This window comes from Oncorhynchus nerka, unplaced genomic scaffold, assembly GCF_034236695.1.
Source record: "Oncorhynchus nerka isolate Pitt River unplaced genomic scaffold, Oner_Uvic_2.0 unplaced_scaffold_914, whole genome shotgun sequence".
NCBI lineage: Eukaryota > Metazoa > Chordata > Actinopteri > Salmoniformes > Salmonidae > Oncorhynchus > Oncorhynchus nerka.
This window is the reverse complement of record NW_027040386.1, coordinates 212,642-238,618: the sequence shown is the minus strand read 5'-3', so window position 1 is coordinate 238,618 and position 25,977 is coordinate 212,642. Positions and strand designations below refer to the sequence as shown.

The 25,977-nt window shown below is 51.7% G+C and overlaps 1 protein-coding gene across 1 annotated transcript in view; it reads left to right on the top strand.

Annotated features, from left to right (window-relative positions):
- Window positions 1-25,977, top strand: part of LOC115118050 (bone morphogenetic protein receptor type-2-like) — a 102,847-nt gene that overhangs the window by 12,265 nt on the left and 64,605 nt on the right. The window contains exon 2 of the mRNA XM_065016663.1: window positions 12,967-13,152. Within this exon, the coding sequence (XP_064872735.1) occupies window positions 12,967-13,152 (186 nt within the window). The remainder of the gene's footprint in view (window positions 1-12,966; window positions 13,153-25,977) is intronic.

Below are 25,977 nucleotides of genomic sequence, written 5' to 3'. Positions count from 1 at the left end.
CTCTCCCTGACCATTATGCCCCTCTCCCCCACCATTATGCCCCTCTCCCTGACCATTATGCCCCTCTCCCCCACCATTATGCCCCTCTCCCCGACCATTATGCCCCTCTCCCCACCATTATGCCCCTCTCCCCCGACCATTATGCCCCTCTCCCTGACCATTATGCCCCTCTCCCTTATGCCCCTCTCCCCTACCATTATGCCCCTCTCCCCCACCATTATGCCCCTCTCCCCACCATTATGCCCCTCTCCCTGACCATTATGCCCCTCTCCCTGACCATTATGCCCCTCTCCCCGACCATTATGCCCCTCTCCCTGACCATTATGCCCCTCTCCCCCGACCATTATGCCCCTCTCCCCACCATTATGCCCCTCTCTCCCCTGACCATTATGCCCCTCCCTCCCCCTCTCCCTGACCATTATGCCCCTCTCCCCTGACCATTATGCCCCTCTCCCCCATTATGCCCCTCTCCCTGACCATTATGCCCCTCTCCCCCTCTCCCCTGACCATTATGCCCCTCTCCCCCCCATGACCATTATGCCCCTCTCCCTGACCATTATGCCCCTCTCCCCCACCATTATGCCCCTCTCCCTGACCATTATGCCCCTCTCCCCGACCATTATGCCCCTCTCCCCTGACCATTATGCCCCTCTCCCCACCATTATGCCCCTCTCCTGACCATTATGCCCCTCCCGACCATCTCCCCACCATTATGCCCCCTCTCTCCCTGACCATTATGCCCCTCTCCCCGACCATTATGCCCCTCTTATGCCCCCTCTCCCCCACCATTATGCCCCTCTCCCTGACCATTATGCCCCTCTCCCCCACCATTATGCCCCTCTCCCTGACCATTATGCCCCTCTCCCCCATTATGCCCCTCTCCCCGACCATTATGCCCCTCTCCCTGACCATTATGCCCCTCTCCCCCACCATTATGCCCCTCTCCCTGACCATTATGCCCCTCTCCCCCCCCCACCATTATGCCCCTCTCCCCCGACCATTATGCCCCTCTCCCTGACCATTATGCCCCTCTCCCCCACCATTATGCCCCCTCTCCCTGACCATTATGCCCCTCTCCCCATTATGCCCCTCTCCCCACCATTATGCCCCTCTCCCTGACCATTATGCCCCTCTCCCTGACCATTATGCCCCTCTCCCCGACCATTATGCCCCTCTCCCCCACCATTATGCCCCTCTCCCCCCACCATTATGCCCCTCTCCCCTGACCATTATGCCCCTCTCCCTGACCATTATGCCCCTCTCCCTGACCATTATGCCCCTCTCCCCACCATTATGACCATTATGCCCCTCTCCCCCTGACCATTATGCCCCTCTCCCCTGACCATTATGCCCCTCTCCCCCCATTATGCCCCTCTCCCTGACCATTATGCCCCTCTCCCCCACCATTATGACCATTATGCCCCTCTCCCCCACCATTATGCCCCTCCCCCACCATTATGCCCCTCTCCCCCCTGACCATTATGCCCCTCTCCCTGACCATTATGCCCCTCCCTCCCTGACCATTATGCCCCTCTCCCTGACCATTATGCCCCTCTCCCCCACCATTATGCCCCTCTCCCCTCTCCCCTACCATTATGACCATTATGCCCCTCTCCCCGACCATTATGCCCCTCTCCCCGACCATTATGCCCCTCTCCCTGACCATTATGCCCCTCTCCCTGACCATTATGCCCCTCCCTCCCTCCCCCACCATTATGCCCCTCTCCCCCACCATTATGCCCCTCTCCCTGACCATTATGCCCCTCTCCCTGACCATTATGCCCCTCTCCCCCGACCATTATGCCCCTCTCCCCACCATTATGCCCCTCTCCCTGACCATTATGCCCCTCCATCCCGACCATTATGCCCCTCTCCCTCCCTGACCATTATGCCCCTCTCCCTGACCATTATGCCCCTCTCCCCTCTCTCTGACCATTATGCCCCTCTCCCCCACCATTATGCCCCTCTCCCTGACCATTATGTCCCTCTCCCTGACCCCCTCCCGACCATTATGCCCCTCTCCCGACCATTATGCCCCTCTCCTGACCATTATGCCCCTCTCCCCCACCATTATGCCCCTCTCCCTGACCATTATGCCCCTCTCCCCCACCATTATGCCCCTCTCCCCCACCATTATGCCCCTCTCCCTGACCATTATGCCCCTCTACCTGACCATTATGCCCCTCTCCCCGACCATTATGCCCCTCTCCCCCGACCATTATGCCCCTCTCCCCACCATTATGCCCCTCTCCCTGACCATTATGCCCCTCCCCGACCATTATGCCCTCTCCCTGACCATTATGCCCCTCTCCCCCACCATTATGCCCCTCTCCCCCACCATTATGCCCCTCTCCCCCACCATTATGCCCCTCTCCCCCACCATTATGCCCCTCTCCCCCCACCATTATGCCCCTCTCCCCACCATTATGCCCCTCCCCCTCTCCCCTGACCATTATGCCCCTCTCCCTGACCATTATGCCCTCTCCCTGACCCCTCTCCCCATTATGACCATTATGCCCCTCTCCCCACCATTATGCCCCTCTCCCCCACCATTATGCCCCTCTCCCCACCATTATGCCCCTCTCCCTGACCATTATGCCCCTCTCCCCCACCATTATGCCCCTCTCCCCTCTCCCTGACCATTATGCCCCTCTCCCTGACCATTATGCCCCTCTCCCATGACCATTATGCCCCTCCCCCACCATTATGCCCCTCTCTCCCCACCATTATGCCCCTCTCCCTGACCATTATGCCCCTCTCCCCCCCCATTATGCCCCTCTCCCTGACCATTATGCCCCTCTCCCCACCATTATGCCCCTCTCCCTGACCATTATGCCCCTCTCCCCCACCATTATGCCCCTCTCCCCTCTCCCTGACCATTATGCCCCTCTCTCCCCCCTCTCCTGACCATTATGCCCCTCTCCCTGACCATTATGCCCCTCTCCCCTGACCATTATGCCCCTCTCCCCGACCATTATGCCCCTCTCCCTGACCATTATGCCCCTCTCCCTGACCATTATGCCCCTCTCCCCACCATTATGCCCCTCTCCCCCACCATTATGCCCCTCTCCCCCATTATGCCCCTCTCCCCTACCATTATGCCCCTCTCCCCCACCATTATGCCCCTCTCCCTGACCGTTATGCCCTCTCCCCACCATTATGCTCCCTCCCCATTATGCCCCTCTCCCCTACCATTATGCCCCTCTCCCTCTCCCCCACCATTATGCCCCTCTCCCCCACCATTATGCCCCCTCTCCCTGACCATTATGCCCCTCTCCCCTCTCCCCGACCATTATGCCCCTCTCCCTGACCATTATGCCCCTCTTATGCCCTCTCCCCGACCATTATGCCCCTCTCCCCACCATTATGCCCCTCTCCCTGACCATTATGCCCCTCTCCCCCACCATTATGCCCCTCTCCCCGACCATTATGCCCCTCTCCCCGACCATTATGCCCCTCTCCCCCGACCATTATGCCCCTCTCCCCCACCATTATGCCCCTCTCCCTGACCATTATGCCCCTCCCCCACCATTATGCCCCCATCTCCCCCACCATTATGCCCCTCTCCCCTACCATTATGCCCCTCTCCCTGACCATTATGCCCCTCTCCCCCACCATTATGCCCCTCTCCCCTCCCTCTCCCCTACCATTATGCCCCTCTCCCCTCTCCCCTGACCATTATGCCCCTCTCCCCCACCATTATGCCCCTCTCCCCCCATGACCATTATGCCCCTCTCCCTGACCATTATGCCCCTCTCCATCCCCCCTGACCATTATGCCCTCTCCCTGACCATTATGCCCCTCTCCCTGACCATTATGCCCCTCTCCCCCCATGACCATTATGCCCCTCTCCCTGACCATTATGCCCCTCTCCCCCACCATTATGCCCCGACCATTATGCCCCTCTCCCCGACCATTATGCCCCTCTCCCCCTGACCATTATGCCCCTCTCCCTGACCATTATGCCCCTCTCCCCCACCATTATGCCCCTCTCCCCCCACCATTATGCCCCTCTCCCCTACCATTATGCCCCTCTCCCTGACCATTATGCCCCTCTCCCCACCATTATGCCCTCTCCCTGACCATTATGCCCCTCTCCCCCACCATTATGCCCCTCTCCCTGACCATTATGCCCTCTCCCCTACCATTATGCCCCTCTCCCTGACCATTATGCCCCTCTCCCCCACCATTATTATCTCCCTGACCATTATGCCCCTCTCCCTACCATTATGCCCCTCTCCCCGACCATTATGCCCCTCTCCCCACCATTATGCCCCTCTCCCTGACCATTATGCCCCTCTCCCTACCATTATGCCCCTCTCCCTGACCATTATGCCCCTCCCCGACCATTATGCCCCTCTCCCCTCCTGACCATTATGCCCCTCTCCCCCTACCATTATGCCCCTCTCCCTGACCATTATGCCCCTCTACCATGACCATTATGCCCCTCTCCCCCACCATTATGCCCCCCCACCATTATGCCCTCTCCCGACCATTATGCCCCTCTCCCTGACCATTATGCCCCTCTCCCCTCCCTGACCATTATGCCCCTCTCCCTGACCATTATGCCCCTCTCCCCCACCATTATGCCCCTCTCCCTGACCATTATGCCCCTCTCCCCCACCATTATGCCCCTCTCCCCGACCATTATGCCCCTCTCCCCCACCATTATGCCCCTCTCCCCCGACCATTATGCCCCTCTCTCCCCACCATTATGCCCTCTCTCCCCCACCATTATGCCCCTCTCCCCACCATTATGCCCCTCTCCCCCACCATTATGCCCCTCTCCCCCCTCTCCCGACCATTATGCCCCTCTCCCTGACCATTATGCCCCTCTCCCCGACCATTATGCCCCTCTCCCACCATTATGCCCCTCTCCCCGACCATTATGCCCCTCTCCCGACCATTATGCCCCTCTCCCTGACCATTATGGCCCTCTCCCCCACCATTATGCCCCTCTCCCCCACCATTATGCCCCTCTCCCTGACCATTATGCCCCTCTCCCTGACCATTATGCCCTCTCCCCGACCATTATGCCCCTCTCCTGACCATTATGCCCCTCTCCCCCGACCATTATGCCCCTCTCCCCGACCATTATGCCCCTCTCCCTGACCTTTATGCCCCTCTCCTGACCATTATGCCCCTCTCCCCACCATTATGTCCCTCTCCCCTCTCCCTGACCATTATGCCCCTCTCCCCTCTCCCCTACCATTATGCCCCTCTCCCTGACCATTATGCCCCTCTCCCCTCTCCCCGACCATTATGCCCCTCTCCCCCACCATTATGCCCTTCTCCCTGACCATTATGCCCCTCTCCCCTCTCCCCTACCATTATGCCCCTCTCCTGACCATTATGCCCCGACCATTATGCCCCTCTCCCCGACCATTATGCCCCTCTCCTGACCATTATGCCCCTCTCCCTGACCATTATGCCCCTCTACCTGACCATTATGCCCCTCTCCCCCACCATTATGCCCCGACCATTATGCCCCTCTCCCCATTACCATTATGCCCCTCTCCCTGACCATTATGCCCCTCTCCCCTCCTCCCCACCATTATGCCCCTCTCCCTGACCATTATGCCCCTCTCCCCCACCATTATGCCCCTCTCCCTGACCATTATGCCCCTCTCCCCTCTCCCCGACCATTATGCCCCTCTCCCCCACCATTATGCCCCTCTCCCCGACCATTATGCCCCTCTCCCCTGACCATTATCCCCCCTCTCCCCGACCATTATGCCCCTCTCCCTGACCATTATGCCCCTCTCCCCGACCATTATGCCCCTCTCCCTGACCATTTTGCCCCTCTCCCCGACCGTTATGCCCCTCCCTGACCATTATGCCCCTCTCCCCCTACCATTATGCCCCTCTCCCTGACCATTATGCCCCTCTCCCCCACCATTATGCCCCTCTCCCTGACCATTATGCCCCTCTCCCTACCATTATGCCCCTCTCCCCGACCATTATGCCCCTCTCCCCGACCATTATGCCCCTCTCCCCCGGCCATTATGCCCCTCTCCCCCACCATTATGCCCCTCTCCCTGACCATTATGCCCCTCTCCCTGACCATTATGCCCCTCTCCCCGACCATTATGCCCCTCTCCCTGACCATTATGCCCCTCTCCTGACCTTTATGCCCCTCTCCCCCACCATTATGTCCCTCTCCCCTCTCCTGACCATTATGCCCCTGACCATTATGCCCTCTCCCTGACCATTATGCCCCTCTCCCCGACCATTATGCCCCTCTACCTGACCATTATGCCCCTCTCCCCCACCATTATGCCCCTCTCCCTGACCATTATGCCCTCTCCCCCACCATTATGCCCCTCTCCCTGACCATTATGCCCCTCTCCCCCACCATTATGCCCCTCTCCCCTCTCCCTGACCATTATGCCCCTCTCCTCCCCTCCCCCACCATTATGCCCCTCTACCTGACCATTATGCCCCTCTCCCCCACCATTATGCCCCTCTCCCCGACCATTATGCCCCTCTCCCTCCCTGACCATTATGCCCCTCTCCCCGACCATTATGCCCTCTCCCCGACCATTATGCCCCTCTCCCCCACCATTATGCCCCTCTCCCTGACCATTATGCCCCTCTCCCTGACCATTATGCCCCTCTCCCCGACCGTTATGCCCCTCTCCCCGACCATTATGCCCCTCTCCCTGACCTTTATGCCCCTCTCCCCCACCATTATGTCCCTCTCCCCTCCCTGACCATTATGCCCCTCTCCCTGACCATTATGCCCCTCTCCCCTCTCCCCCGACCATTATGCCCCTCTACCTGACCATTATGCCCCTCTCCCCCCACCATTATGCCCCTCTCCCCGACCATTATGCCCCTCTCCCCGACCATTATGCCCCTCTCCCTGACCATTATGCCCCTCTCCCCCACCATTATGCCCCTCTACCTGACCATTATGCCCCTCTCCCTGACCATTATGCCCCTCTCCCCGACCATTATGCCCCTCTCCCCTCTCCCCCACCATTATGCCCCTCTCCCCTACCATTATGCCCCTCGCCCCCACCATTATGCCCCTCTTCCCCCACCATTATGCCCTCTCCCCGACCGTTATGCCCCTCGCCCCTCTTAGTCCATAATGTGATGTATTTCCAGTAGGATGTTTCATTAGTCTATAATGTATTTCCAGTAGGATATTTCATTAGTCTATAATGTGATGTATTTCCAGTAGGATATTTCATTAGTCCATAATGTGATGTATTTCATTAGTCTATAATGTGATGTATATCCAGTAGGATATTTCATTAGTCCATAATGTGATGTATTTCCAGTAGGATATTTCATTAGTCTATAATGTATTTCCAGTAGGATATTTCATTAGTCTATAATGTATTTCCAGTAGGATATTTCATTAGTCTATAATGTGATGTATTTCCAGTAGGATATTTCATTAGTCTATAATGTGATGTATTTCCAGTAGGATATTTCATTAGTCCATAATGTGATGTATTTCCAGTAGGATATTTCATTAGTCTATAATGTGATGTATTTCCAGTAGGATATTTCATTAGTCCATAATGTGATGTATTTCAGTAGGATATTTCATTAGTCCATAATGTGATGTATTTCCAGTAGGATATTTCATTAGTCTATAATGTGATGTATTTCCAGTAGGATATTTCATTAGTCTATAATGTGATGTATTTCCAGTAGGATATTTCATTAGTCCATAATGTGATGTATTTCCAGTAGGATATTTCATTAGTCTATAATGTGATGTATTTCCAGTAGGATATTTCATTAGTCTATAATGTGATGTATTTCCAGTAGGATATTTCATTAGTCCATAATGTGATGTATTTCCAGTAGGATATTTCATTAGTCTATAATGTTTTTCCAGTAGGATATTTCATTAGTCCATAATGTGATGTATTTCCAGTAGGATATTCAATTAGTCTATAATGTATTTCCAGTAGGATATTTCATTAGTCTATAATGTGATGTATTTCCAGTAGGATATTTCATTAGTCTATAATGTGATGTATTTCCAGTAGGATATTTCATTAGTCTATAATGTGATGTATTTCCAGTAGGATATTTCATTAGTCCATAATGTGATGTATTTCCAGTAGGATATTTCATTAGTCTATAATGTGATGTATTTCCAGTAGGATATTTCATTAGTCTATAATGTGATGTATTTCCAGTAGGATATTTCATTAGTCCATAATGTGATGTATTTCCAGTAGGTTATTTCATTAGTCTATAATGTTTTTCCAGTAGGATATTTCATTAGTCCATAATGTGATGTATTTCCAGTAGGATATTTCATTAGTCCATAATGTGATGTATTTCCAGTAAGATATTTCATTAGTCTATAATGTATTTCCAGTAGGATATTTCATTAGTCTATAATGTGATGTATTTCCAGTAGGATATTTCATTAGTCCATAATGTGATGTTTTTCCAGTAGGATATTTCATTAGTCCATAATGTGATGTATTTCCAGTAGGATATTTCATTAGTCCATAATGTGATGTATTTCCAGTAGGATATTTAATTAGTCTATAATGTATTTCCAGTAGGATATTTCATTAGTCTATAATGTGATGTATTTCCAGTAGGATATTTCATTAGTCCATAATGTGATGTATTTCCAGTAGGATATTTCATTAGTCTATAATGTAATGTATTTCCAGTAGGATATTTCATTGGTCTATAATGTATTTCCAGTAGGATATTTCATTAGTCTATAATGTGATGTATTTCCAGTAGGATATTTCATTAGTCTATAATGTAATGTATTTCCAGTAGGATATTTCTTTGGTCTATAATGTATTTCCAGTAGGATATTTCATTAGTCTATAATGTGATGTATTTCCAGTAGGATATTTCATTAGTCCATAATGTGATGTATTTCCAGTAGGATATTTCATTAGTCCATAATGTGATGTATTTCCAGTAGGATATTTCATTAGTCCATAATGTGATGTATTTCCAGTAGGATATTTCATTAGTCCATAATGTGATGTATTTCCAGTAGGATATTTCATTGGTCTATAATGTATTTCCAGTAGGATATTTCATTGGTCTATAATGTATATCCAGTAGGATATTTCATTAGTCCATAATGTGATGTATTTCGAGTAGGATGTTTCATTAGTCTATAATGTATTTCCAGTAGGATATTTCATTAGTCCATAATGTAATGTATTTCCAGTAGGATATTTCATTAGTCTATAATGTGATGTGGAGCCTTGTAGAGGAGAGTCTCTGACCGAGCACTGATCCCTTCTGACTGTAGAACACACAACGTCCATCACTGGGCGAGGGAGAAAATAAATCAGGCTGTTGTTGTTTTTCGCTAGTGAGGCCGCGGCGAGGAAGGGGACGGGGGAGCGAGGGGGGGTAGAGATTAGCAAATAACTGGGCCATGGGTAAACACACTGCTGCTCTGGTCCAATGAACATCCTGACCCATAGAGGAATACGCCCCTCACTCTAACCCTGACCCATAGAGGAATACTCCCCTGTCTCTAACCCTGACCCATAGAGGAATACTCCCCTCACTCTAACCCTGACCCATAGAGGAATACGCCCCTCACTCTAACCCTGACTCTAACACGAACCCATAGAGGAATACTCCCCTCACTCTAACCCTGACCCATAGAGGAATACGCCCCTCACTCTAACCCTGACTCTAACACGAACCCATAGAGGAATACTCCCCTCACTCTAACCCTGACCCATAGAGGAATACTCCCCTGACTCTAACACGAACCCATAGAGGAATACTCCCCTGACTCTATCACGAACCCATAGAGGAATACTCCCCTGACTCTAACACGAACCCATAGAGGAATACTCCCCTCACTCTAACCCTGACCCATAGAGGAATACTCCCCTCACTCTAACCCTGACCCATAGAGGAATACTCCCCTCACACTAACCCTGACCCATAGAGGAATACTCCCCTCACTCTAACCCTGACTCTAACCCTGACCCATAGAGGAATACTCCCCTCACTCTAACCCTGACTCATAGAGGAATACTCCCCTCACTCTAACCCTGTCTCTAACCCTGACCCATAGAGGAATACTCCCCTCACTCTAACCCTGACCCATAGAGGAATACTCCCCTCACTCTAACCCTGTCTCTAACCCTGACCCATAGAGGAATACTCCCCTCACTCTAACCCTGACTCTAACCCTGTCTCTAACCCTGACCCATAGAGGAATACTCCCCTCACTCTAACCCTGTCTCATAGAGGAATACTCCCCTCACTCTAACCCTGTCTCTAACCCTGTCTCTAACCCTGTCTCTAACCCTGTCTCTAACCCTGACTCTACTCCTGTCTCTACTCCTGACTCTGACCCTGACTCTGACCCTGACTCTGACCCTGACTCTGACCCTGACTCTGACCCTGACTCTGACCCTGACTCTGACCCTGACTCTACTCCTGTCTCTAACCCTGAAACACAGTAGACCAGGGTTAATGTAGTAGTAGTAGTAGTAGGAGGAGGACCAGGGTTAATGTAGTAGGAGGAGGAGGACCAGGGTTAATGTAGTAGGAGGAGGAGGAGGACCAGGGTTAGAGAAGAGATGGGTTGGTGGTGGGGGGGAGGTCGGGGAGGCTGTAGTGGTCTGATTAGAGATGGGTTGGTGGTGGGGGAGGCTGTAGTGGTCTGATTAGAGATGGGTTGGTGGTAGGGGAGGCTGTAGTGGTCTGATTAGAGATGGGTTAGTGGTCGGGGGAGGCTGTAGTGGTCTGATTAGAGATGGGTTGGTGGTGGGAGGCTGTAGTGGTCTGATTAGAGATGGGTTGGTGGTGGGGGAGGTCGGGGAGGCTGTAGTGGTCTGATTAGAGATGGGTTGGTGGTGGGGGAGGCTGTAGTGGTCTGATTAGAGATGGGTTGGTGGTGGGGGAGGTCGGGGAGGCTGTAGTGGTCTGATTAGAGATGGGTTGGTGGTGGGGGAGGTCGGGGGAGGCTGTAGTGGTCTGATTAGAGATGGGTTGGTGGTGGGGGAGGCTGTAGTGGCCTGATTAGAGATGGGTTGGTGGTGGGGGAGGCTGTAGTGGTCTGATTAGAGATGGGTTGGTGGTGGGGGGAGGCTGTAGTGGTCTGATTAGAGATGGGTTGGTGGTGGGGGAGGCTGTAGTGGTCTGATTAGAGATGGGTTGGTGGTCGGGGAGGCTGTAGTGGTCTGATTAGAGATGGGTTGGTGGTCGGGAGGCTGTAGTGGTCTGATTAGAGATGGGTTGGTGGTGGGGGAGGCTGTAGTGGTCTGATTAGAGATGGGTTGGTGGTCGGGGAGGCTGTAGTGGTCTGATTAGAGATGGGTTGGTGGTCGGGGAGGCTGTAGTGGTCTGATTAGAGATGGGTTGTTGGTAGGGGAGGTCGGGGGAGGCTGTAGTGGTCTGATTAGAGATGGGTTGGTGGTGGGGAGGCTATAGTGGTCTGATTAGAGATGGGTTGGTGGTGGGGGAGGTCGGGGAGGCTGTAGTGGTCTGATTAGAGATGGGTTGGTGGTGGGGGAGGTCGGGGGAGGCTGTAGTGGTCTGATTAGAGATGGGTTGGTGGTGGGGGAGGCTGTAGTGGTCTGATTAGAGATGGGTTGGTGGTGGGGGGAGGCTGTAGTGGTCTGATTAGAGATGGGTTGGTGGTGGGGGAGGCTGTAGTGGTCTGATTAGAGAAGAGATGGGTTGGTGGTGGGGGAGGCTGTAGTGGTCTGATTAGAGATGGGTTGGTGGTCGGGGAGGCTGTAGTGGTCTGATTAGAGATGGGTTGGTGGTCGGGGAGGCTGTAGTGGTCTGATTAGAGATGGGTTGGTGGTGGGGGGAGGCTGTAGTGGTCTGATTAGAGATGGGTTGGTGGTCGGGGGAGGCTGTAGTGGTCTGATTAGAGATGGGTTGGTGGTGGGGAGGTCGGGGAGGCTGTAGTGGTCTGATTAGAGATGGGTTGGTGGTGGGGGAGGCTGTAGTGGTCTGATTAGAGATGGGTTGGTGGTAGGGGAGGTTGTAGTGGTCTGATTAGAGATGGGTTGGTGGTCGGGGGAGGCTGTAGTGGTCTGATTAGAGATGGGTTGGTGGTGGGGAGGCTGTAGTGGTCTGATTAGAGATGGGTTGGTGGTGGGGGAGGCTGTAGTGGTCTGATTAGAGATGGGTTGGTGGTAGGGGCGGCTGTAGTGGTCTGATTAGAGATGGGTTGGTGGTAGGGGGAGGCTGTAGTGGTCTGATTAGAGATGGGTTGGTGGTGGGGAGGTCGGGGGAGGCTGTAGTGGTCTGATTAGAGATGGGTTGGTGGTGGGGGAGGCTGTAGTGGTCTGATTAGAGATGGGTTGGTGGTAGGGGAGGTTGTAGTGGTCTGATTAGAGATGGGTTGGTGGTGGGGGAGGTCGGGGGAGGCTGTAGTGGTCTGATTTGAGATGGGTTGGTGGTGGGGGAGGTCGGGGAGGCTGTAGTGGTCTGATTAGAGATGGGTTGGTGGTAGGGGAGGTCGGGAGGCTGTAGTGGTCTGATTAGAGATGGGTTGGTGGTGGGGGAGGTCGGGGAGGCTGTAGTGGTCTGATTAGAGATGGGTTGGTGGTAGGGGGAGGTAGGGGGAGGCTGTAGTGGTCTGATTAGAGATGGGTTGGTGGTAGGGGAGGTCGGGGGGAGGCTGTAGTGGTCTGATTAGAGAAGAGATGGGTTGGTGGTAGGGGAGGTCAGGGGGAGGCTGTAGTGGTCTGATTAGAGATGGGTTGGTGGTAGGGGGGAGGCTGTAGTGGTCTGATTAGAGATGGGTTGGTGGTAGGGGGGAGGTCGGGGGGAGGTTGTAGTGGTCTGATTAGAGAAGAGATGGGTTGGTGGTAGGGGGAGGTCAGGGGGAGGCTGTAGTGGTCTGATTAGAGATGGGTTGGTGGTAGGGGGGAGGCTGTAGTGGTCTGATTAGAGATGGGTTGGTGGTAGGGGGAGGTTGTTCTGGTCTGATTATGAATGAGGAATGACTCCCGCTCCTCCTCCCCCCAGCTGACCAGCAGAAGGAGAGGCAGTGTGCCTTCACTGAACAGCAGCAGCAGTGGGAGATGGAGCGTGTGGCGGTGGGGGAGGGACGGGTTTCCCCCGAGAACACCACCATCCACTGCTCTAAAGGATCTCACTGCTTCGGCCTCTGGGAGAAGAGTCCTCCTGGAGACGTCAGGCTGGTCAAACAAGGTGACAGTCTACAACTAACCCTAACCCAGCACCACACAGTCTACAACTAACCCAGCACCACACAGTCCACAACTAACCCAGCACCACACAGTCTACAACTAACCCAGCACCACACACAGTCTACAACTAACCCTAACCCAGCACCACACACAGTCTACAACTAACCCAGCACCACACAGTCTACAACTAACCCTAACCCAGCACCACACAGTCTACAACTAACCCAGCACCACACACAGTCTACAACTAACCCAGCACCACACAGTCTACAACTAACCCAGCACCACACACAGTCTACAACTAACCCAGCACCACACAGTCTACAACTAACCCTAACCCAGCACCACACACAGTCTACAACTAACCCAGCACCACACACAGTCTACAACTAACCCAGCACCACACAGTCTACAACTAACCCAGCACCACACAGTCTACAACTAACCCAGCACCACACACAGTCTACAACTAACCCAGCACCACACACAGTCTACAACTAACCCAGCACCACACACAGTCTACAACTAACCCAGCACCACACAGTCTACAACTAACCCAGCACCACACAGTCTACAACTAACCCAGCACCACACACAGTCTACAACTAACCCAGCACCACACAGTCTACAACTAACCCAGAACCACACAGTCTACAACTAACCCAGCACCACACAGTCTACAACTAACCCAGCACCATACACAGTCTACAACTAACCCAGCACCACACAGTCTACAACTAACCCAGCACCACACAGTCTACAACTAACCCTAACCCAGCACCACACAGTCTACAACTAACCCAGCACCACACACAGTCTACAACTAACCCAGCACCACACAGTCTACAACTAACCCTAACCCTTTACCACACACAGTCTACAACTAACCCAGCACCACACACAGTCTACAACTAACCCAGCACCACACACAGTCTACAACTAACCCTAACCCAGCACCACACAGTCTACAACTAACCCAGCACCACACAGTCTACAACTAACCCTAACCCTTTACCACACACAGTCTACAACTAACCCAGCACCACACACAGTCTACAACTAACCCAGCACCACACACAGTCTACAACTAACCCTAACCCAGCACCACACAGTCTACAACTAACCCAGCACCACACAGTCTACAACTAACCCTAACCCTTTACCACACACAGTCTACAACTAACCCAGCACCACACAGTCTACAACTAACCCAGCACCACACACAGTCTACAACTAACCCAGCACCACACAGTCTACAACTAACCCAGCACCACACAGTCTACAACTAACCCAGCACCACACACAGTCTACAACTAACCCAGCACCACACAGTCTACAACTAACCCAGCACCACACACAGTCTACAACTAACCCAGCACCACACAGTCTACAACTAACCCAGCACCACACACAGTCTACAACTAACCCAGCACCACACACAGTCTACAACTAACCCAGCACCACACAGTCTACAACTAACCCAGCACCACACAGTCTACAACTAACCCAGCACCACACAGTCTACAACTAACCCAGCACCACACACAGTCTACAACTAACCCAGCACCACACAGTCTACAACTAACCCAGCACCACACAGTCTACAACTAACCCAGCACCACACAGTCTACAACTAACCCAGCACCACACAGTCTACAACTAACCCAGCACCACACAGTCTACAACTAACCCAGCACCACACAGTCTACAACTAACCCAGCACCACACACAGTCTACAACTAACCCTAACCCAGCACCACACAGTCTACAACTAACCCAGCACCACACACAGTCTACAACTAACCCAGCACCACACAGTCTACAACTAACCCAGCACCACACACAGTCTACAACTAACCCAGCACCACACAGTCTACAACTAACCCAGCACCACACAGTCTACAACTAACCCAGCACCACACACAGTCTACAACTAACCCTAACCCAGCACCACACAGTCTACAACTAACCCAGCACCACACACAGTCTACAACTAACCCAGCACCACACACAGTCTACAACTAACCCAGCACCACACACAGTCTACAACTAACCCAGCACCACACACAGTCTACAACTAACCCTAACCCAGCACCACACACAGTCTACAACTAACCCAGCACCACACAGTCTACAACTAACCCAGCACCACACAGTCTACAACTAACCCTAACCCAGCACCACACACAGTCTACAACTAACCCAGCACCACACAGTCTACAACTAACCCAGCACCACACAGTCTACAACTAACCCAGCACCACACAGTCTACAACTAACCCTAACCCAGCACCACACACAGTCTACAACTAACCCAGCACCACACAGTCTACAACTAACCCAGCACCATACACAGTCTACAACTAACCCAGCACCACACAGTCTACAACTAACCCTAACCCAGCACCACACACAGTCTACAACTAACCCTAACCCAGCACCACACAGTCTACAACTAACCCAGCACCACACACAGTCTACAACTAACCCAGCACCACACACAGTCTACAACTAACCCAGCACCACACACAGTCTACAACTAACCCAGCACCACACAGTCTACAACTAACCCAGCACCACACAGTCTACAACTAACCCTAACCCAGCACCACACAGTCTACAACTAACCCAGCACCACACACAGTCTACAACAAACCCAGCACCACACAGTCTACAACTAACCCTAACCCAGCACCACACAGTCTACAACTAACCCAGCACCACACACAGTCTACAACTAACCCTAACCCAGCACCACACAGTCTACAACTAACCCAGCACCACACACAGTCTACAACTAACCCAGCACCACACACAGTCTACAACTAACCCAGCACCACACACAGTCTACAACTAACCCAGCACCACACACAGTCTACAACTAACCCAGTACCACACAGTCTACAACTAACCCAGCACCACACACAGTCTACAACTAACCCAGCACCACACAGTCTACAACTAACCCAGCACCACACACAGTCTACAACTAACCCAGCACCACACAGTCTACAACTAACCCAGCACCACACAGTCTACAACTAACCCAGCACCACACAGTCTACAACTAACCCTAACCCAGCACCATACACAGTCTACAACAAACCCAGCACCACACAGTCTACAACTAACCCAGCACCACACAGTCTACAACTAACCCAGCACCACACACAGTCTACAACTAACCCAGCACCACACACAGTCTACAACAAACCCAGCACCACACAGTCTACAACAAACCCAGCACCACACACAGTCTACAACTAACCCAGCACCACACAGTCTACAACAAACCCAGCACCACACACAGTCTACAACTAACCCAGCACCACACAGTCCACAACAAACCCAGCACCACACAGTCTACAACTAACCCAGCACCACACACAGTCTACAACTAACCCTAACCCAGCACCACACAGTCTACAACTAACCCAGCACCACACACAGTCTACAACTAACCCTAACCCAGCACCACACACAGTCTACAACTAACCCAGCACCACACAGTCTACAACTAACCCAGCACCACACACAGTCTACAACTAACCCAGCACCACACAGTCTACAACTAACCCAGCACCACACAGTCTACAACTAACCCAGCACCACACAGTCTACAACTAACCCAGCACCACACACAGTCTACAACTAACCCAGCACCACACACAGTCTACAACTAACCCAGCACCACACAGTCTACAACTAACCCAGCACCACACAGTCTACAACTAACCCAGCACCACACACAGTCTACAACTAACCCAGCACCACACACAGTCTACAACTAACCCTAACCCAGCACCACACACAGTCTACAACTAACCCTAACCCAGCACCACACAGTCTACAACTAACCCTAACCCAGCACCACACACAGTCTACAACTAACCCAGCACCACACAGTCTACAACTAACCCTAACCCAGCACCACAGTCTACAACTAACCCAGCACCACACAGTCTACAACTAACCCAGCACCACACAGTCTACAACTAACCCTAACCCAGCACCACACACAGTCTACAACTAACCCAGCACCACACAGTCTACAACTAACCCTAACCCAGCACCACACAGTCTACAACTAACCCAGCACCACACACAGTCTACAACTAACCCAGCACCACACACAGTCTACAACTAACCCAGCACCACACAGTCTACAACTAACCCAGCACCACACACAGTCTACAACTAACCCAGCACCACACACAGTCTACAACTAACCCTAACCCAGCACCACACAGTCTACAACTAACCCTAACCCAGCACCACACACAGTCTACAACTAACCCAGCACCACACACAGTCTACAACTAACCCAGCACCACACAGTCTACAACTAACCCTAACCCAGCACCACACACAGTCTACAACTAACCCAGCACCACACACAGTCTACAACTAACCCAGCACCACACACAGTCTACAACTAACCCAGCACCACACACAGTCTACAACTAACCCAGCACCACACAGTCTACAACTAACCCAGCACCACACAGTCTACAACTAACCCAGCACCACACACAGTCTACAACTAACCCAGCACCACACAGTCTACAACTAACCCAGCACCACACACAGTCTACAACTAACCCTAACCCAGCACCACACAGTCTACAACTAACCCAGCACCACACACAGTCTACAACTAACCCTAACCCAGCACCACACACAGTCTACAACTAACCCAGCACCACACAGTCTACAACTAACCCAGCACCACACACAGTCTACAACTAACCCAGCACCACACAGTCTACAACTAACCCAGCACCACACAGTCTACAACTAACCCAGCACCACACAGTCTACAACTAACCCAGCACCACACACAGTCTACAACTAACCCAGCACCACACACAGTCTACAACTAACCCAGCACCACACAGTCTACAACTAACCCAGCACCACACAGTCTACAACTAACCCAGCACCACACACAGTCTACAACTAACCCAGCACCACACACAGTCTACAACTAACCCTAACCCAGCACCACACACAGTCTACAACTAACCCTAACCCAGCACCACACAGTCTACAACTAACCCTAACCCAGCACCACACACAGTCTACAACTAACCCAGCACCACACAGTCTACAACTAACCCTAACCCAGCACCACACACAGTCTACAACTAACCCAGCACCACACACAGTCTACAACTAACCCAGCACCACACAGTCTACAACTAACCCTAACCCAGCACCACACACAGTCTACAACTAACCCAGCACCACACAGTCTACAACTAACCCTAACCCAGCACCACACAGTCTACAACTAACCCAGCACCACACACAGTCTACAACTAACCCAGCACCACACAGTCTACAACTAACCCAGCACCACACAGTCTACAACTAACCCAGCACCACACACAGTCTACAACTAACCCAGCACCACACACAGTCTACAACTAACCCTAACCCAGCACCACACAGTCTACAACTAACCCTAACCCAGCACCACACACAGTCTACAACTAACCCAGCACCACACACAGTCTACAACTAACCCAGCACCACACAGTCTACAACTAACCCTAACCCAGCACCACACACAGTCTACAACTAACCCAGCACCACACACAGTCTACAACTAACCCAGCACCACACACAGTCTACAACTAACCCAGCACCACACACAGTCTACAACTAACCCAGCACCACACAGTCTACAACTAACCCAGCACCACACAGTCTACAACTAACCCAGCACCACACAGTCTACAACTAACCCAGCACCACACAGTCTACAACTAACCCAGCACCACACACAGTCTACAACTAACCCAGCACCACACACAGTCTACAACTAACCCAGCACCACACAGTCTACAACTAACCCAGCACCACACAGTCTACAACTAACCCAGCACCACACAGTCTACAACTAACCCTAACAGCACCACACAGTCTACAACTAACCCAGCACCACACACAGTCTACAACTAACCCTAACCCAGCACCACACACAGTCTACAACTAACCCAGCACCACACAGTCTACAACTAACCCAGCACCACACAGTCTACAACTAACCCAGCACCACACAGTCTACAACTAACCCAGCACCACACAGTCTACAACTAACCCAGCACCACACAGTCTACAACACCAACCCAGCACCACACAGTCTACAACTAACCCAGCACCACACAGTCTACAACTAACCCAGCACCACACAGTCTACAACTAACCCAGCACCACACAGTCTACAACTAACCCAGCACCACACAGTCTACAACTAACCCAGCACCACACACAGTCTACAACTAACCCAGCACCACACAGTCTACTACTAACCCTAACCTAGCACCACACAGTCTACAACTAACCCTAACCCAGCACCACAGTCTACAACTAACCCAGCACCACACACAGTCTACAACTAACCCAGCACCACACAGTCTACAACTAACCCTAACCCAGCACCACACACAGTCTACAACTAACCAGCACCACACACAGTCTACAACTAACCCAGCACCACCACACAGTCTACAACTAACCCAGCACCACACAGTCTACAACTAACCCAGCACCACACAGTCTACAACTAACCCAGCACCACACACAGTCTACAACTAACCCAGCACCACACACAGTCTACAACTAACCCAGCACCACACACAGTCTACAACTAACCCAGCACCACACACAGTCTACAACTAACCCAGCACCACACACAGTCTACAACTAACCCAGCACCACACACAGTCTACAACTAACCCAGCACCACACACAGTCTACAACTAACCCAGCACCACACACAGTCTACAACTAACCCAGCACCACACAGTCTACAACTAACCCAGCACCACACAGTCTACAACTAACCCAGCACCACACAGTCTACAACTAACCCAGCACCACACAGTCTACAACTAACCCAGCACCACACACAGTCTACAACTAACCCAGCACCACACAGTCTACAACTAACCCAGCACCACACAGTCTACAACTAACACAGTCTACAGCACCACACACAGTCTACAACTAACCCAGCACCACACAGTCTACAACTAACCCAGCACCACACAGTCTACAACTAACCCAGCACCACACAGTCTACAACTAACCCAGCACCACACACAGTCTACAACTAACCCCCAGCACCACACACAGTCTACAACTAACCCAGCACCACACAGTCTACAACTAACCCAGCACCACACAGTCTACACAACCCTAACCCAGCACCACACAGTCTACAACTAACCCAGCACCACACACAGTCTACAACTAACTAGCACCCACAGTCTACAACTAACCCAGCACCACACAGTCTACAACTAACCCAGCACCACACAGTCTACAACAGTAACCTAACCCAGCACCACACAGTCTACAACTAACCCAGCACCACACAGTCTACAACTAACCCAGCACCACAGCACCACACACAGCACCACACAGTCTACAACTAACCCAGCACCACACAGTCTACAACTAACCCAGCACCACACAGTCTACAACTAACCCAGCACCACACAGTCTACAACTAACCCAGCACCACACAGTCTACAACTAACCCAGCACCACACACAGTCTACAACTAACCCAGCACCACACAGTCTACAACTAACCCAGCACCACACAGTCTACAACTAACCCAGCACCACACAGTCTACAACTAACCCTAACCCAGCACCACACAGTCTACAACTAACCCAGCACCACACAGTCTACAACTAACCCTAACCCAGCACCACACAGTCTACAACTAACCCAGCACCACACAGTCTACAACTAACCCAGCACCACACAGTCTACAACTAACCCAGCACCACACAGTCTACAACTAACCCTAACCCAGCACCACACAGTCTACAACTAACCCAGCACCACACACAGTCTACAACTAACCCTAACCCAGCACCACACAGTCTACAACTAACCCAGCACCACACAGTCTACAACTAACCCTAACCCAGCACCACACAGTCTACAACTAACCCTAACCCAGCACCACACAGTCTACAACTAACCCAGCACCACACAGTCTACAACTAACCCTAACCCAGCACCACACACAGTCTACAACTAACCCAGCACCACACACAGTCTACAACTAACCCAGCACCACACAGTCTACAACTAACCCTAACCCAGCACCACACAGTCTACAACTAACCCAGCACCACACAGTCTACAACTAACCCAGCACCACACACAGTCTACAACCAACAGTCCAGCACCACACAGTCTACAACTAACCCTAACCCAGCACCACACAGTCTACACCTAACACAGCACCACACAGTCTACAACTAACCCAGCACCACACAGTCTACAACTAACCCTAACCCAGCACCACAGTCTACAACTAACCCAGCACCACACAGTCTACAACTAACCCAGCACCACACAGTCTACAACTAACCCAGCACCACACAGTCTACAACTAACCCAGCACCACACAGTCTACAACTAACCCTAACCCAGCACCACAGTCTACAACTAACCCAGCACCACACAGTCTACAACTAACCCAGCACCACACAGTCTACAACTAACCAGCACCACACACAGTCTACAACTAACCCAGCACCACACAGTCTACAACTAACCCAGCACCACACAGTCTACAACTAACCCAGTCTACAACTAACCCAGCACCACACAGTCTACAACTAACCCAGCACCACACACAGTCTACAACTAACCCAGCACCACACAGTCTACAACTAACCCAGCACCACACACAGTCTACAACTAACCCAGCACCACACAGTCTACAACTAACCCAGCACCACACAGTCTACAACTAACCCAGCACCACACAGTCTACAACTAACAGCACCACACACAACTAACAACTAACCCAGCACCACACAGTCTACAACTAACCCAGCACCACACAGTCTACAACTAACCCAGCACCACACAGTCTACAACTAACCCAGCACCACACACAGTCTACAACTAACCCAGCACCACACAGTCTACAACTAACCCAGCACCACACAGTCTACAACTAACCCAGCACCACACAGTCTACAACTAACCCAGCACCACACAGTCTACAACTAACCCTAACCCAGCACCACACACAGTCTACAACTAACCCAGCACCACACAGTCTACAACTAACCCAGCACCACACAGTCTACAACTAACCCAGCACCACACACAGTCTACAACTAACCCAGCACCACACACAGTCTACAACTAACCCTAACCCAGCACCACACAGTCTACAACTAACCCTAACCCAGCACCACACACAGTCTACAACTAACCCAGCACCACACAGTCTACAACTAACCCACACAGTCTACAACTAACCCAGCACCACACACAGTCTACAACTAACCCAGCACCACACACAGTCTACAACTAACCCAGCACCACACACAGTCTACAACTAACCCAGCACCACACAGTCTACAACTAACCCAGCACCACACAGTCTACAACTAACCCAGCACCACACAGTCTACAACTAACCCAGCACCACACAGTCTACAACTAACCCAGCACCACACAGTCTACAACTAACCCAGCACCACACAGTCTACAACTAACCCAGCACCACACAGTCTACAACTAACCCAGCACCACACAGTCTACAACTAACCCAGCACCACACAGTCTACAACTAACCCAGCACCACACAGTCTACAACTAACCCAGCACCACACAGTCTACAACTAACCCTAACCCAGCACCACACAGTCTACAACTAACCCTAACCCAGCACCACACAGTCTACAACTAACCCAGCACCACACAGTCTACAACTAACCCTCTAACCCCAGCACCACACAGTCTACAACTAACCCAGCACCACACAGTCTACAACTAACCCAGCACCACACACACAGTCTACAACTAACCCAGCACCACACAGTCTACAACTAACCCAGCACCACACACTAGTCTACAACTCTAACCCAGCACCACACAGTCTACAACTAACCCAGCACCACACAGTCTACAACTAACCCAGCACCACACAGTCTACAACTAACCCAGCACCACACAGTCTACAACTAACCCAGCACCACACAGTCTACAACTACACAGTCTACAGCTAGCAGCACCACACAGTCTACAACTAACCCAGCACCACACACAGTCTAACTAACCCTAACCCAGCACCACACACAGTCTACAACTAAACCCAGCACCACACAGTCTACAACTACCACACAGTCTACACTAACCAGCACCACACAGTCTACAACTAACCCAGCACCACACAGTCTACAACTAACCCTAACCCAGCACCACACACAGTCTACAACTAACCCAGCACCACACACAGTCTACAACTAACCCAGCACCACACAGTCTACAACTAACCCAGCACCACACAGTCTACAACTAACCCAGCCCACACAGTCTACAACTAACCCAGCACCACACAGTCTACAACTAACCCAACCCAGCACCACACACAGTCTACAACTAACCCTAACCAGCACCACACAGTCTACAACTAACCCAGCACCACACACAGTCTACAACTAACCCAGCACCACACACAGTCTACAACTAACCCAGCACCACACACAGTCTACAACCCTAAGCACCACACACAGTCACCAACCCAGCACCACACAGTCTACAACTAACCCTAACCCAGCACCACACAGTCTACAACTAACCCTAACCCAGCACCACACACAGTCTACAACTAACCCAGCACCACACAGTCTACAACTAACCCAGCACCACACAGTCTACAACTAACCCTAACCCAGCACCACACACAGTCTACAACTAACCCAGCACCACACACAGTCTACAACTAACCCAGCACCACACAGTCTACAACTAACCCAGCACCACACACAGTCTACAACTAACCCAGCACCACACACAGTCTACAACTCTACAACCCAGCACCACACAGTCTACAACTAACCCAGCACCACACACAGTCTACAACTAACCCAGCACCACACACAGTCTACAACTAACCCTAACCCAGCACCACACAGTCTACAACTAACCCAGCACCACACACAGTCTACAACTAACCCAGCACCACACACAGTCTACAACTAACCCAGCACCACACAGTCTACAACTAACCCAGCACCACACACAGTCTACAACTAACCCAGCACCACACAGTCTACAACTAACCCAGCACCACACAGTCTACAACTAACCCAGCACCACACACAGTCTACAACTAACCCAGCACCACACAGTCTACAACTAACCCAGCACCACACAGTCTACAACTAACCCAGCACCACACACACAGTCTACAACTAACCCAGCACCACACACAGTCTACAACTAACCCAGCACCACACAGTCTACAACTAACCCAGCACCACACAGTCTACAACTAACCTAACCCAGCACCACACAGTCTACAACTAACCCAGCACCACACACAGTCTACAACTAACCCAGCACCACACACAGTCTACAACTAACCCAGCACCACACACAGTCTACAACTAACCCAGCACCACACAGTCTACAACTAACCCAGCACCACACAGTCTACAACTAACAGCACCACACAGTCTACAACTAACCCAGCACCACACAGTCTACAACTAACCCAGCACCACACAGTCTACAACTAACCCAGCACCACCACACAGTCTACAACTAACCCAGCACCACACACAGTCTACAACTAACCCAGCACCACACAGTCTACAACTAACCCAGCACCACCACACAGTCTACAACTAACCCAGCACCACACAGTCTACAACTAACCCAGCACCACACACAGTCTACAACTAACCCAGCACCACACAGTCTACAACTAACCCAGCACCACACAGTCTACAACTAACCCAGCACCACACACAGTCTACAACTAACCCAGCACCACACAGTCTACAACTAACCCAGCACCACACAGTCTACAACTAACCCAGCACCACACACAGTCTACAACTAACCCAGCACCACACACAGTCTACAACTAACCCAGCACCACACAGTCTACAACTAACCCAGCACCACACACAGTCTACAACTAACCCAGCACCACACACAGTCTACAACTAACTAACCACACAGTCTACAACTAACCCTAGCACCACACAGTCTACAACTAACCCAGCACCACACAGTCTACAACTAACCCAGCACCCACACAGTCTACAACTAACCCAACCCAGCACCACACAGTCTACAACTAACCCAGCACCACACAGTCTACAACTAACCCAGCACCACACAGTCTACAACTAACCCAGCACCACACACAGTCTACAACCCAACCCAGCACCACACACAGTCTACAACTAACCCTAACACAGCACCACACAGTCTACAACTAACCCAGCACCACACACAGTCTACAACTAACCCAGCACCACACAGTCTACAACTAACCCTAACCCAGCACCACACAGTCTACAACTAACCCAGCACCACACAGTCTACAACTAACCCAGCACCACACAGTCTACAACTAACCCAGCACCACACACAGTCTACAACTAACCCAGCACCACACACAGTCTACAACTAACCCAGCACCACACAGTCTACAACTCTAGCACCACACAGTCCAGCACCACACACAGTCTACAACTAACCCAGCACCACACACAGTCTACAACTAACCCAGCACCACACAGTCTACAACTAACCCAGCACCACACACAGTCTACAACTAACCCTAACCCAGCACCACACAGTCTACAACTAACCCAGCACCACACACAGTCTACAACTAACCCTAACCACACAGTCTACAACAGCACCACACACAGTCTACAACTAACCCACCCAGCACCACACACAGTCTACAACTAACCCAGCACCACACAGTCTACAACTAACCCAGCACCACACAGTCTACAACTAACCCTAACCC